Source organism: Vanellus vanellus, assembly GCF_965231255.1.
Source record: "Vanellus vanellus genome assembly, contig: HAP1_SCAFFOLD_343, whole genome shotgun sequence".
Taxonomy (NCBI): domain Eukaryota; kingdom Metazoa; phylum Chordata; class Aves; order Charadriiformes; family Charadriidae; genus Vanellus; species Vanellus vanellus.
In genome coordinates this window covers 76,374-90,569 of record NW_028127916.1, presented here as the reverse complement: position 1 = coordinate 90,569, position 14,196 = coordinate 76,374, and the positions used below count along the sequence as shown (strand labels likewise).

Genomic DNA, 14,196 nt, shown 5'->3' with positions numbered 1-14,196 from the left:
GACTTCCTCTTTGCCGGGATGTATTGCTCCTGAGCTTGGCTGAGGTAGCCCTTGGATATTAGCCAACTTTCATGGGCCCCTCTTCCTTCCAGGGCTTTGTCCCAATGTAATTCACCAAGCAGATCCCTGAAGAGGCCGAAGTCTGCTCTCCTGAAGTCCAGGATAGCGAGCTTACTGTGTGCTCTCCTAGCCGCTTTAAAGATCTCAGAATCTGCCATCTCAAGGTCACTGCAGCCAAGGCTGCCCTGGACCATGACATTCCCCATGGGCCCCTCTTTCTTGGTCAGGACAAAGTCCAGCATGGTACCTCTCCTCATTGGCTCTGCTGTCACTTGGAGAAGGATGTAATCGTTAATGTGTTCCAGGAACCTCCTGGATTGCCTATGCGCTGCTGTGCTTTCCTTCCAACAACTATCAGGGTGGCTAAAGTTCCCTCTGAGGACCAGGGCTTGTGAATGTGAGCCTACTCCAATCTGTCTATAGAGGACCTTATCCACTCGGTCTTCCTAGTACCCCCATGTACTTCTTCCTCCTCAGCCTCTCTGTTCTTGACCTGGGCTCCATCTCCACCACTCTCCCCAAAGTCGTGGCTATTCCCTCTGGGACACCAGGGTCATCTCTTATGCAGGATATGCTACACGGGCCTTGCTGTTTGTCTTTTTCATTTCAGCAGAGTTTTCTTTTCTCACCATCATGGCCTATGACCGCTACGTTGCCATCTGCCGTCCCCTGCACTACGGGACCCTCCTGGGCAGCAGAGCTTGTGTCCGCATGGCAGCAGCTGCCTGGGGCACTGTTTCCCCTATGCTGTGCTGCACACGGCCAATACATTTTCACTGCCCCTCTGCCAGGGCCATGCCCTGCACCAGTTCTTCTGTGAAATCCCCCACATCCTCAAGCTCTCCTGCTCACATTCAGACTACCTCAGGGAAGTTGGGCTTCTGGTGCTTAGTGTCTTACTAGCATTCGGGGCTTTTGCTTTCATTCTCTTTTCCTATGTGCAGATCTTGAGGGCTGTGCTGAGGATCCCCTCGGAGCAGGGACGGCACAAAGCCTTTTCCACGGGCATCCCTCACCTGGTTGTGATCTCCCTGTTTATCAGCACTGCCATGTTTGCCTACCTGAAGCCCCCCTCCATTTCCTCCCCATCTCTGGACCTGTTGGTGTCATTTCTGTACTCAGTGGTGACTCCAGCAGTGAACCCTCTCATCTACAGCATGAGGAACCAGGAACTCAAGGATGCCCTGTGGAAACTGATGACTGGTATCTTGTCAGAAGCAGCAATGAACTGCCCATCTTCTACATATCACACATGATGTAACTCATTACAGGCCCAGATGGTCTTTAATACATTTTTCCTTTCATTTATGTGTTTTTTAGCTTTTCTGGGGTTTGTTAATGCTGTCAATAAAAGTGAAGAATCATCCTTTATCCTATTGCTATGTCAGGGTCTGTCTGTGTTGTGGGAGCCACAGACTTTGTGTAAATAAGAAGCTTTTCTCTCTTTGTTTTTAAAAAACTGAAGGACCCTGCACTGACTTGTTTGTCTGAGATCCTTTCCCTGAGAACTTCTCTGGAGCTGCAGGGGCCTCATCTGTGTGCTGAGGTGGAGGGGGCAGGAGCCACCCGAGCTGGGTCTGCCTCCCAGCCTGACCAGCATGGCCCTGGGCACCACAGCCCCCGGCTCTGCAGAGCTGCACCACCAGCTCGGGGGCTGTGGGACGCCTGGAGAGGGGTGCAGGAACGGCTGGCCAGGCCAGCACGGATGAGCTGTTTCGGGAAAAGGCTCTGAGGGAAGATGGGCCGTGGCAGGAGAAGAGCAGGGCACCGTGTGTGTGCAGGGCAGACATGGTAAGAGGAACTCTTTGCTGCGGTGGGGAAGCTTGGGGCAGGCTGCCCTGTCCCTGGGGCCAAAGGACCTTCCTGAGGGTGCCCTGGGCCAATTCTCTCATGCCATCCTGGGAAGGACATTTGGCAGGGGGGGCTCCAAGCTGCCTGGGGTGGATATCTCCTCAGCATGAAGGCTGGGTGGACCATTGCCAATGGGGCTGCTCTGCTGGTCTGTGCTGGGAGAGGGCAGGAGGTGGCCAGATTCTGGGAGGGTGTGGGCTGGCGGGGCTGGCAAGTGCCCCAGAGAGGAAAAACCTCAGGGAAGAGCTGAAGTGTGGGAGTGTGCAGGGTGGGGGCACATAGCAGTGTGCTGGCACAGCCGGGCTCCTGCGAGAAACATGACAGACCAGACAAGCAGGGTCTGGGCTGTGCCTGTGCTCAATGGACACCCCGGGGAAGTTGTCCCAGGGCCATCATCACAGAATCACAATATCACGGAATTTCCTATATTGGAGAAGACCTGTAAGATCACATAGTCCAATCATTAACCTAACACTGACAAGCCCACCACTAAACCATATCCCTCAGCACTATATCTACACGACCCTTAAACACCTGCAGGGATGGGGACTCCACCACTGCCCTGGGTAACGCATTCCAATGCCTGATGACCCTTTCAGTAAAGAAATTATTCTTAATATCCAGTCAAAACTTCCCTTAGCGCAACTTGAAGCCATTTCCTCTTGTTCTAACACCCGTTACCTGACAGAACAGGTGGACCCCCACCTCTCTGCAACCTCCTTTTAGATATGTTTAGAGAGCGATAAAGTCTCCCCTCAGCCTCCTTTTCTCCAGGCTAAACCACCGCAGTTCCCTCAGCCGCTCCTCATAAGACATGTGCTCCAGACCCCTCACCCGTTTCGTTGCCCTTCTCTGGACACGCTCCAGCGCCTCAATGTCCTTTTTGTGGTGAGGGGGCCAAAAGTGAACACAGTACTCAAGATGCGGCCTCCCCAGTGCCCAGTACAGGGGGAAAATCACCTCCCTGGTCCTACTGGCTACAATAGTCCTGATACACGCCAGGATGCCGGTGGGCTTCTTGGCCACCTGGGCACACTGCTGCCTCACTTTCAGCCGCTATCAACGAACAAGAGAGGTCCCTCTCTGTGAGCAGCTTTCCAGACACTCCTCCCCAAGCCTGTAGCGTTGGCGGGGGTTGTTGTGGCCAAAGTGTGAGAGGTGGCGTTTGGCCTCATTGAAACTCCTACAGTCTGCCTTGGCCCATGGGTCCAGTCTGTCCGAATCCCTCTGCAGAGCCTCCCTACCCTCAGGCAGATCAACACTCCCACCCAGCTTGGTGTCATCCGCAAACTGACTGAGGGGGCACTCCATCCCCTCATCCCGATCATTGATAAAGACGTTAAACAGGACTGGCCCCAGCACTGAGCCCTGGGGGACACCACTCCTGACCGCCCGCCAACTGCAAATAACTCCGTTTACCACCACTCTCTGGGCACGGCCTTCCAGACAGTTTTTTACTCAGCAAAGCGTGTGCCCATCCGAGCCATGAGCAGCCAGTTTCTCCAGGAGAATGCTGTGGGAAACGGTGTCAAAGGCTTTACTAAAGTCCAGATAGACAACATCCACAGCTTTTCCCTCATCCACTGAGCGCGTGACCACGTTGTAGGAGGAGATCAGGTTAGTCAAGCAGGACCTGCCTTTCACAAATGCCTTTGCTAACGTGGCACTGAGTTCCACCTGTCTGTAACAGATTTTATCCCACAGTGAGGGACTGCAAAACTAGAAAGGGCTACTGCAAATGTGCCAAGAGAATTAGAAAAAGCCGTTAATGAAGAGGCAGACAGTATGACAGCCTTAGAGGAAGAAATCAAATTATTATCAAAAATGGTAATATAGAATGTCTTAGCTCTAGAGCACCTTTTAGAAGTACAGGACAGAGTAGGTGTGTTCTTGAATAACAGCTGCTGGGGTTTTTATGTCAGTCATATATAGCGGCTTTCCAGTATCTGAAGGGGGACTACAGGAAAGCTGGGGAGGGACTTTTCACAAGGGTAAAGAGTACGTTAAAAAAATGTAGGGGTAGGACGAGGGGGGATGTTTTCAAACTGGAAGAGGGGAGATTTAGAATAGATATTTGGAAAAAAAAAATTCGCATGAGGGTGGTGAGCCCCTGGCCCGGGTTGCCCAGAGAAGCTGTGGCTGCCCCATCCCTGGAGGTGTTCAAGGCCAGGTTGCATGGGGCTTGGAGCAATCTGATCTAGTGGGACATGTCCTTGCCCAGGGCAGTGGGGGTGGGATTTGGTGATCTTTAATTTCCTTTCCAATCTAAACTATCCTATAAGTCTTAGATTCTACCATTCTACTCACACCACTCAAGCTGCACCATCTATTTGATGCTGTGCACTTCCCATACTGCCTCTACAGGGGCAAACACTCACAGAAATTTTCCTGCTCCAACCAGATAAAGCATTTTCATCGTGTTGTCTGTAAGCTCCAATTCCAGATTTACTGCCCTTCAGAGTTCTGTTGGTTGGGAGCATCCAGAGAGCCAGACCAAAAGCTGCGTGGTGGGTCATTATGGTCACCACCATCACCCACAAACCTTCCACTTTGACTGCAGAGAGTGTCCCTCAGTTTACAGACCACAGAACAAAGTTGGGATGAGGCTGTTCCTTCAGACGGCTTCCCAGACAAAATGCTGTTTGAGTTGAGCCAAGTTTGTGTCAGGGACAATTCCTGGAGGCAGCCAACCAAATATTAAATGAACACAAGTTATTTGTGGATGGAATTCCGTGTGCAGGAGCAAGGACTGCCTTCAGTCTAACAGTACAGTTTCCTTATTCTTACCGTGCTTTGGGCCACACTGGCCACTGCAGCAAACAACACATGCTATCCCCTACCTCTCTCTCTAGGGAGAGGAAGAAGAGAGAGCAAGAGACTTGTGAACTTAACAGGAAGTCAACTACTTTAATGCAATATTAATAATAAAATAAAAAAGAAATAATGACATACATACTAAACTGGATCAAGCTCCCAGGATGATAATCACGTCAACAGCAGGCCTGGGGAAAGTCCCAGGCTCAACTCTGGGACGGATGGGAACTGCATTCAGGAATGCACAGATAGGCATCAAAGTCCAACAAACAACCAGAGTCCTCCGAGGACACCAGCCACTAAAGGAAAAAAGCTGACTCTTTGATCCCTCAGCTTTTATACTGAGCGTGAGGCAGATGGGATGGATTACCCTGATGGTCAGTTTGGGGTCACCTGTCCTGGCCCCTCCTCCCAACAGGTGCAACTCCTCTATGCTCTTCTGCTTCTGACCTTCCAATGGGGCAAAGAACCAAGTCAGCTGGCCTTGGGGGTTATACCAATAAGTATGAGAAAGAGAATTCTGCAGACCATTCTTTGGCATAAATTACAACTAATCAGGTTTTATCACTCTGAACAGTGTCACCACAATATGCTGTTAATTTCAGAGAGTTCAGTTAGTTTGAAGAGGCTCAGCTGCAAAGTAAAGTTGCTGAACAGAAGAGGGGTTCTGTTTCACCTCAAACCAGCACAGGTGGGCTGTTCTTTTGGGAGGGTATGAGGAGAATAAAAGAGAAGCACTCGTGATTTCAGGGAATGAAAAGAGAAGCAAAGGATGCTGTTGGCTGTCTTTACTGATGGCTCCTGTTTTACCAAATGAAACCCAAGGACCACCACAGCCTTTCCTGTGGAGCTGCTACTCAGCCACACAGCCCCTGCCATTGACAGCGATGGAGTCACTGTGAAGGTGCAGTAGAAGAAATGAAACAGTTTGTGGTGCTGCAATGGATGGGCACATAGTTCTCAGTACAGACGGGCTGGAAGGCTCAGGGGTGGGGTTCCCTCTTGTGGCTCCATCTCTGGAGACAGAGGAGCATTAGGAGGGCTTTGGAAGAAGCTGCACAGGTTATGGGGAACTCATTGGCAAAAGCTCAGAAAAACATGGCTTTGTGTTTGAAGAATTAGTGAAGACAGAGAGTCATGAGTAAAGCTTGGGCCAGCACGGGGTGGGAATGAGGTGGGGAAGCAGGGGTGGTGGTTGAAATCTGCAGAGAAATGGGCACAGGCAGAGGACAGTGTAGGACAGCCTGTGGTCAGGATGCCCCTGCTCCCCCAGCAGAACTGAAATCCTTGTCCTTTCCACTATGGCTGTGGACTCTTCCACTGGAGCCCCTGAGAGCACTCCAGTTCCTCACACACACACTGCTTTGCTGCCTCCTCCCCCACCCTCCAGACAGCCCGAGAGGTTTCCTACATACACACCCTCATCGCACTGCTCCCAGAAGGAGCTCTGAGCATCCCTTGAAGGAAGAAGTCCCCATTGCCAGGGTGTGGGGGTCAGCGCTTGAATATCCTGCTTGATGAGACACGGCAAGGGCTTTCACAGACACTTTCACATTCTGCCTTCTTTCTTTTTTTTTTTTATTTGTCTGCTTCATTTCTCTGTCTATTGATATCAGCAATTTCCAAATGACACTGAAACTGGACCTCTCCAAACAGAGTCTGACTGAGTAGGGCAGTCAAGACCCTGTATGTCAGACACTCTGTGGGCAGCCTTTGTCCCCACCTCCAACCCCGCCTTTCTCTCATCAGCCACCTGGGACTTACAGCACCTTTCCTCAAATCTGAGCTTTCTCTGCTACACTCTGGAGTTGCAGGTTTCAGCCCTTTGGCACCAGTTTCCACCTGTTTCACTTAGGGAATAAACTGCACCCAGACACAGAATTTTCTTTGTAGCGAAAAAAAGGAGACCAAAGGAAGGCATGGTTCAATAGAAAATAAAATACTCTATTGTACATTAAGTCCACCTTTCCTCCTCTGAAGTCCACTCTCCACAGAGGACAGCCTTAGACCAAAGGCAAACACATTTCTGTGCCAAGCACGGATCCCGAGAACCCCCAAAGCACTCCCTGCCCCAGAGTCTCTTGGTTCATATGCGCTCACAGCGAGGCACACGCTGAAGTCACGAGCTCCCTCCATTCACAGAGGGAAGCAAAGAGACAAAGTGAACGGCATGCTCTCTTTGGAATGGCCAAAGGTGCACTAACCCCAAGGAGTCTGGGTTACATCTTCAGGCAGACGCTGCAGCATCCACACCCACTCCTTGCCCATCCTCCTCCAGCGATGGACAGCTTGGGTGCAATTGCCCAGGTTTCATTTTCTCCCGGAGGGAGAGAAATCAGTTGTCTCCACTCAGATACTTTGCCCTACCCTGCCTGTCCACCAGCCGCAGCTCCACAACTGCTCCCATCAGCCCGGGGTCACACTTCCTAGTCCCACATCGGGTCTTCAGCTATGCCTGGGAATCTGGGAGGCAGTGGGCACCTCTGTGTGGGCATCAGCCCCTGAATGACGAAGTGAGGCAGAAGTTGAAATATGCAGAAAAGACCTCGGTGTAATAAGTGTGTCAGAAGTCTTCATTTTCAGAACTTTGATACTGTTCTGTAAATTGTCATATTTTTTTGCATATGTCCTGGACAGAGACCAGACAGCTGAGGACACTTTGTCTCCCTCTGGCTGTTTACCTCTGGAGTCTTGCCTTGAGGCACAGTGGCTGAGAAGAACTTGTTTCTGAAACATGAGGCAAAGAGGGTGTGAAGTATACATCTGTCTCCACCTAGTCTTACTGAGATAAGCTGTGACCAGACATTATCTTTATTTCTTCTTCAACTGTTCCTGAAATAATGTTGAGTTCTTGAATTCTCTTCCATGTTTCAAGCAAATTTTGATAGACAAGCTTGCTGTGTTTGGAGGATGCTGTCCTTGAAGACCAGGTATACTTAGCTTTCCTGCCCACCAGTGCTGCTGACCATGGGATACTGGCTACCTCTCCCCAAAATAAGCCAAAATCTGCTCCACTGATGACCAGCATCTGCAGTCTTCTATTCTCCTTTCTCCCTCTCCTCAGGAGATCATGCCCCACCATTTCAGGGTCACAACAGACCGTCTTCACATCCCTGAGCAGCTCTTGCTTGCTTGCAAGTATCAGATCTGGGTTTGCATGGCCCTTGTTGGCCCATCTGGCAGTTGTGTAAAGAAGCTGTCCCAAAACTGCCTGGACTGTTTGCATCCTGCGGTGTTGCCCTTCCAGAAAATGCCAGGTCATTAAAGTCCCCATGGAGGACCAGGCTTCTTCTACACCCAGAGACTTCTTTGGGGTGCTTAGAAAAGACTATGCCAACTGCCCCACCCTGACTGTGGCTTCCTTATCTCCCACCACAAAAGCCCCGTTACTGACACTTCCTCTGACCTCCACTCACAAGGGCTCACCCAATTTGTCACTTGCCCCATGAAGGAGCTCCATACATCCAAGCAATTTGTTCCCTTTGAGGGAACCCACCCCCGATCCTTCCAGCCTGTCTGTACTGAAAACTATGAACCCATCCATTGCAGCACCCCAAACTCTGTGACTTCTTCTACCACGCCTTGGCAGTTACTCCATCAGTGTCAAAAACCAGAGGCTCCAGCTTGTCCTGGCTGAGGGCGTCAGTGCCTGTAAGGGGTGTAGCACCTCAGGTGTAGCACCAGGCCAAGCTCTGACTGAGAGAAACCTTGGACCAAGCGTTCCAGACACCCTATTTGCAAAGGCTTTGCCTCAGAGAAGAGCCATGCCAAAAGGGATGGAAACCCAAAGTTGAAATGATTGGATGTCAAGAGAGTGAGCAAAGCCTGCCGTCCCCAAGGACAGAGAGAAACAGGGCTGGGAAGTGCAGCCCTGGCAAGATACAGGGGTGCTGTCAATGCTGTCTCTGTTGCTCCAGAAGGCCTTCAAGTGGACGTGGACGCCCTCTCCATGAACAACAAGGTGCTGCTGAGCAGCCCACTGTGAAAATTGTCGGTCTGTTCCTTGACTGTGTCTTCAAGGGGGTAGGTCAAATGTGGGAGAGAGAAAACCCACCATTCTGAGAGTGTAGGCCCATGTGTGATGTGCCTCGTGTTCCTGCACTGCCCTATGTCTACTGAATGGAGAAGGGACAGACCTTGCCACGCTGTGGTGGGGGCAATCCGTGGCTGGCACAAAGGCACCGAACCTGTCTGCAGGGCCGTCTGGAGTGTTTGTCCCACACTCACTCGGAACGGGGATGGCTTTCCTGTGCGGTACCTGCCAGCCACATGTAGTGATGTGTGAGAGCCTTGGCATCTCGCAAAACTACAGGCTTCTGTTGGGACATCAAAGAGAGGAACTGCCCGGAATCTCATTAGGCAACGTGGGGATGAAAACCATCATCATAGTCAATGAAGATCTAGTCAACCCAGCTGACGGAAAACAGACAAAGTGAGCTCTCCCTGTGGTACAGGACACCATTTGGGTAGATGTCACATAGGCTGCAAAAAAAACAGTAAATAGGGACAGGTGCAATTCTCTTCCACTGTCCTTGGACAACCTCTGGCACCTCAAATGTCACCAGGTGTTTCATCTGAACAGCCAGCTCCTACCCTACATCTTCATTCATTACCATGGCAGCGGAGACAAGGAGCTCATATGCAGGTGCCTATTTAATGCCTGCCTGAAGTGAGGCAAGAGGAGTGCCACCGCCTGTGGGTTTGTGACAGGCATGGGAGGGAGCTGAGTCCCCTTCCGGTGCTAGCAATAGAAACGCAGGATGAGATGCCTCCATTGACTCAGCTGAACCCTATCCCCCACCAAGAGTAAAGAAGGTCCCTGCCTGCCATTGTCTGCATGTCCTGCCCAATAATAAGACAAGAAAGTAGTCTGAGTATCCTGGACAGGTCTTCCAGAGCTGGCACATGCCGTGGCTGAGAGGAGCTGTCACGGTGTCTGTCTTGGCTCCTCTAGGGTGGAGAAGGAGGACATGCTGCAGAGCAGGGCTTCCCTGCTGCACCGTCAGAGGGAAAGGTCATGATGGCTGCCTTCTCCTGGGGATGGCTTCAGGGGTGGGAAGCTGCGGGTGCAGCTAGGGCTGGCCCGGGCTGTCCTTCACAACAGGGTCCGCGCACTCCAGGGAGCCCCCTGTGTGCCAGGGCAGGGACTTTGCCCCCTGCCAGGATCCCCACTCAGCCTGCCCACAGAGCTCCCCACGCTGCTGTGGGGAGAAGCTGTGAGTGGAAGAAGGGATCCCTGCAAGGGGAGAATCACAGACTCATGGAATGGTCAGAGTAGGAAGAGACTTGAAGATCAACTAGTTCCACCCCCCCTGTCCTTGGCAAGGGCACCTCCATCTAGATCAGGTTGCTTAAAGCCCTGTCCAACATGGCCTTGAACACTTCCAGGGATGGGGCCTCAACAACCGCTCCAGCCAGCCTCTTCCAGTGTCTCACCACCTAAGAGTTAAGAATTTCTTCCTAAGACCTAATCTAAATCTACGCACTTTCAGTGTAAAATGATTACTCCTTGTCCTATCGCTGCACTCCTTGATAAAGAGTCCCTCTCCAGCTTTCCTGTAGGCCCCGTTTAGGTACTGACAGACTGCTATAAGGTCCCCACAGAGCCTTCCTTCTCCAGGCTGAACAACCCCAACTCCCTCAGTCTGTCTTCACAGGAGAGGTGCTCCAGCCCTTGGTCATCTTTGTGGCCCTCCTATGCACATGCTCCAACAGGTCACAGAATCACAGAACATTAGGTTTGGAAAGGACCTCTGGAGATCATCTAGTCCAACCCCCTGCCCGAGCAAGGGCACCTACAGCAGTTGCACAGGATGGCATCCAGGTGGGTTTTGAATGTCTCCAGAGTGGGAGACTCCACCACCTCTCTGGGCAGCCTGTGCCAGTGCTCTGACACCCTCAAAGTAAACAAGGTCCTTCTCATGTTTAGAGGGAACTCCCTAGCCTGCAAGATGGTGATCTAATCAGCATCATGGAGACCTGGTGGGATGGCTCCTATGACTGGAGTGCTGGAAAGGATAGATACAGGCTCTTCAGGAAGGACAGGCAGGGGAGGGACCAGCTGGAGTGTGTGGACTCTGCCTGCAGATGCATAAGGAGCCGACCGAGAACTTATGGGTAAAGATTTAAGGGAGGGCATGGAGAGGTGGCATTATAGGGGGGTTCTGCTACAGGCCCCTGACCAGGAAGAACAAGTGGATAAGACCCTCTATAGACAGATTGGAGCAGCCTCATGTTCACAAGCCGTGGTCCTCAGAGGGAACTTCAACCACTCCAATATCTGGTGGAAGGACAACACGCCTGTGCATAGGCAATCCCGGAAGTTCCTGGAACGCACTGATGATAACATCCTTCTCCAAGTGACAGAGGAGCCCACAAGGAGAGGTGCCATGCTGGACCATGTCCTCACCAACAAAAAGGGGCTGTTGAGGAATGTCATGGTCAAGGTCAGTGACCTTGAGATGGTGGAATTTAAGATCATTAAGGTGGTGAGGAGGGTGCACAGTAAGCTCACTACCCTGGACTTCAGGAGATAAACTTTGGCCTCTTTAGGGATCTGCTTGGTGGGACAAAGCGATACATCCCGGCAAAGAGGAAGTCAGGGAAAGACAGCAGGAGGCCTGCGTGGATGACCAAGACGCTCCTGGTCAATCTCAGATAAACAAAGGAAGCCTACAGAGGGTGGAAGCAAGGACAGGTATCCTGGGAGGAATTGTCTGAGAAGCCAAGTATCAGGTTAGGAAAGCTAAAGCCCAGGTAGAGGTGAATCTGCCCAGGGGCATGAGGGGCAACAAGAAAGCCTTCTATAGGTATGTGGGTGAAAAAAGAAAGACTAGGGAACACGTGGGCCCACTCGGGAAGGAACTGGGAGACCTGGTCACCCGGGACATGGAGAAGGCTGAGGTACTCAACGACTTCTTTGCCTCAGTCTTCCCTGGAAAGGGCTCTAACACTGCCATTGTCCTCTCCCAGCCACTTCCCAGCCCTCCCCAGCCCCTGCTCAGATCTGCCCACCTCCCCTGCCCTCTCCCCAGGACAGCCCAGCCCAGCAGCCCAGTCTGGGCTGGCCCCACAGCACTGCCCGCCGCAGGCTGATGCAGAGCTCTGGGCACTCACCGCACAGCCCCAGCTCCTCCCAAGGGCACAGCAGCTCCTGGGGGCAGACAAGGAGGTCAGCCTGACCATCAGCCCCGGGGCTCGTGCTGGCGCCGAGGAAACGAGGAAAGAGTCTAGTCACTCTTTGCCTCTCCGGAATTCAGATTCTGCGTGATCCCCAGCCCTGAATGAATTTGCCCCCTTCTCTCCCCAGTCAGCCCCACGCCCCAGGACAGCACAGCAGACCTGGCCCTGGGGTTCCCTCAGGCACCTCCTGTGTCTCCCCACTCTCCCCTCCCTGTGCCTGATGAGTCCCTGCTGACTCCCTCGGCACTGCAGCGTCCTTGTGCGTGGACACATTGATTCAGTGCTTTATATTAGTGGACTTCACCTTTGAGGGTGTTTCACCTTCGGAGTCTCCATCCGTTCCAGTCCAAGGGCAAGTGTTGAGACCCTAATCCCGCCTCTCTCCTCCCGCCTAAAAGATGCATTTCAGGAACGTCCAGTATATGCCATCAGTCCTGTCATACATGAAGAAGACTGAGGAGATAATGGGAGCTTATGGATCGTCTCCCCTTCTATTGGCTACTAAGAAGAACGCTTTTAAATCCAGAATATTTGGTGAAGTGGAAACCAATTGTACCATGAGCTTAGCTCCAGAAACATTGAAAACACAAGGAGAAGAGACTCATTAAAATATTGATTCCTTGAACATGTTCTTGGAAGGAACTTTGGAGGAACAGCCCATCCTTCAGGCACGGCACGTGGGAGATGCCCTTTTATTGAAGAGCTGTTGTCTGTCAGGCCACACCTGACTCAGTGTTGTGCAAGGGTCAGACACAGTAGGATCAAGCCTCAGGACAAGCAGCATAAACTCAGAAAATTATCTATAAGCAGGATTATCACGAGAGAAAAAAGCAGACTCACAGTCTAAGATAAGCCTTGGGCAATGTGCATGGAAGGGGCAGCAGGTTATTGTCAGCGAAACAGTGTCCATTGGGCCTGTTTCCGTACGGCATCCTTGAGCTCCTGGTTCCTCATGCTGTAGATGAAGGGGTTCATTGCTGGAGGCACCACCGAGTACAGAAATGACACAACCAGGTCCAGAGATGGGGAGGAGATGGAAGGGGGCTTCAGGTGGGCAAACACTCCAGTACTGATAAAGAGGGAGACCACGGCCAGGTGAGGGAGACACGTGGAAAAGGCTTTGTGCCGTCCCTGCTCAGAGGGGATCCTCAGCACTGCCCTCAAAATCTGCACATAGGACAGCACAATGAAAACAAAACACCCCAATGCTAAACAGGCACTAACTACAATCAGTCCAACTTCCCTGAGGTAGGAGTGTGAGCAGGAGAGCTTGAGGATGTGGGGGATTTCACAGAAGAACTGGTCGATGGCATTGCCCTGGCAGAGGGGCAGTGAAAATGTATTGGCCGTGTGCAGCACAGCATTGAGGAACCCACTGGCCCAGGCAGCTGCTGCCATGCGGACACAAGCTCTGCTGCCCAGGAGGGTCCCGTAGTGCAGGGGTTGGCAGATGGCAACGTAGCGGTCATAGGCCATGACGGTGAGGAGAAAATACTCAGTTGAAATAAAAAAGAAAAAGAAAAATACCTGGACAGCACATTCTGCATAGGAGATGGCCCTGGTGTTCCAGAGGGAATTGCCCATGGTTTTGGGGAGAGTGGTGGAGATACAGCCCAGGTCCAGAACAGAGAGGTTGAGGAGGAAGAAGTACATGGGGGTGTGGAGGTGGTGGTCGCAGGCGATGGTGGTGATGATGAGGCCGTTTCCCAGGAGGGCAGCCAGGTAGATGCCCAGGAAGAGCCAGAAGGTCAAGAGCTGCAGCTCCCGTGTGTCTGCAAATGCCAGGAGGAGGAAGTGGGTGATGGAGCTGCCATTGGGCATTTTCTTCTTTTGGGCACAGGGACCTTTTCAAAATGTAAAGACAGTGACAAGTTAGGGTAGAATTCATAGAATCATAGAATGGTTTAGGTTGCAAGGGACCTTGAAGATCACTGAGTTGCAACCCCCTTGCCATGGGCAGGGACACCTCCAACCACACCAGGTTGCTCAAAGCTCCATCCAGCCTGGCCTCTAACACCTCCAGGGTTGGAGCTTCCGAACTTCTTTGGGACACCTATTCCAGTGCCTTAACACCATAAAAGTGAAAAATTTCTTCCTAATATAAATCTACCTTCTTCCAGTTGAAAGCCATTCCCCCTCAGCCTATGTCTACATGCCCTTGTAAAATGTCCTTCCCCAGCTCTCCTGTAGCCCCTTTAGTTACTGGAGGGCCACAATAAGTTCTCCCTGGTGCCTTCTCTTCTCCAGGCTGAGAAACTCTAACTCTCCCAGCCTGTCCTAATAGGAGAG

At 51.8% G+C, this 14,196-nt stretch overlaps 1 protein-coding gene across 1 annotated transcript in view; it reads right to left on the bottom strand.

The window, feature by feature from the left end:
- LOC309684845 (olfactory receptor 14I1-like) overlaps nt 1-13,728 on the bottom strand; it is a gene marked incomplete at both ends in the record, with an annotated part of 45,582 nt that extends 31,854 nt beyond the window's left edge. The window contains one exon of the mRNA XM_082500692.1: nt 13,446-13,728. Coding sequence (XP_082356818.1) covers nt 13,446-13,728 — 283 coding nt within the window. The remainder of the gene's footprint in view (nt 1-13,445) is intronic.
- Between the last annotated feature and the right edge of the window lie 468 nt (nt 13,729-14,196).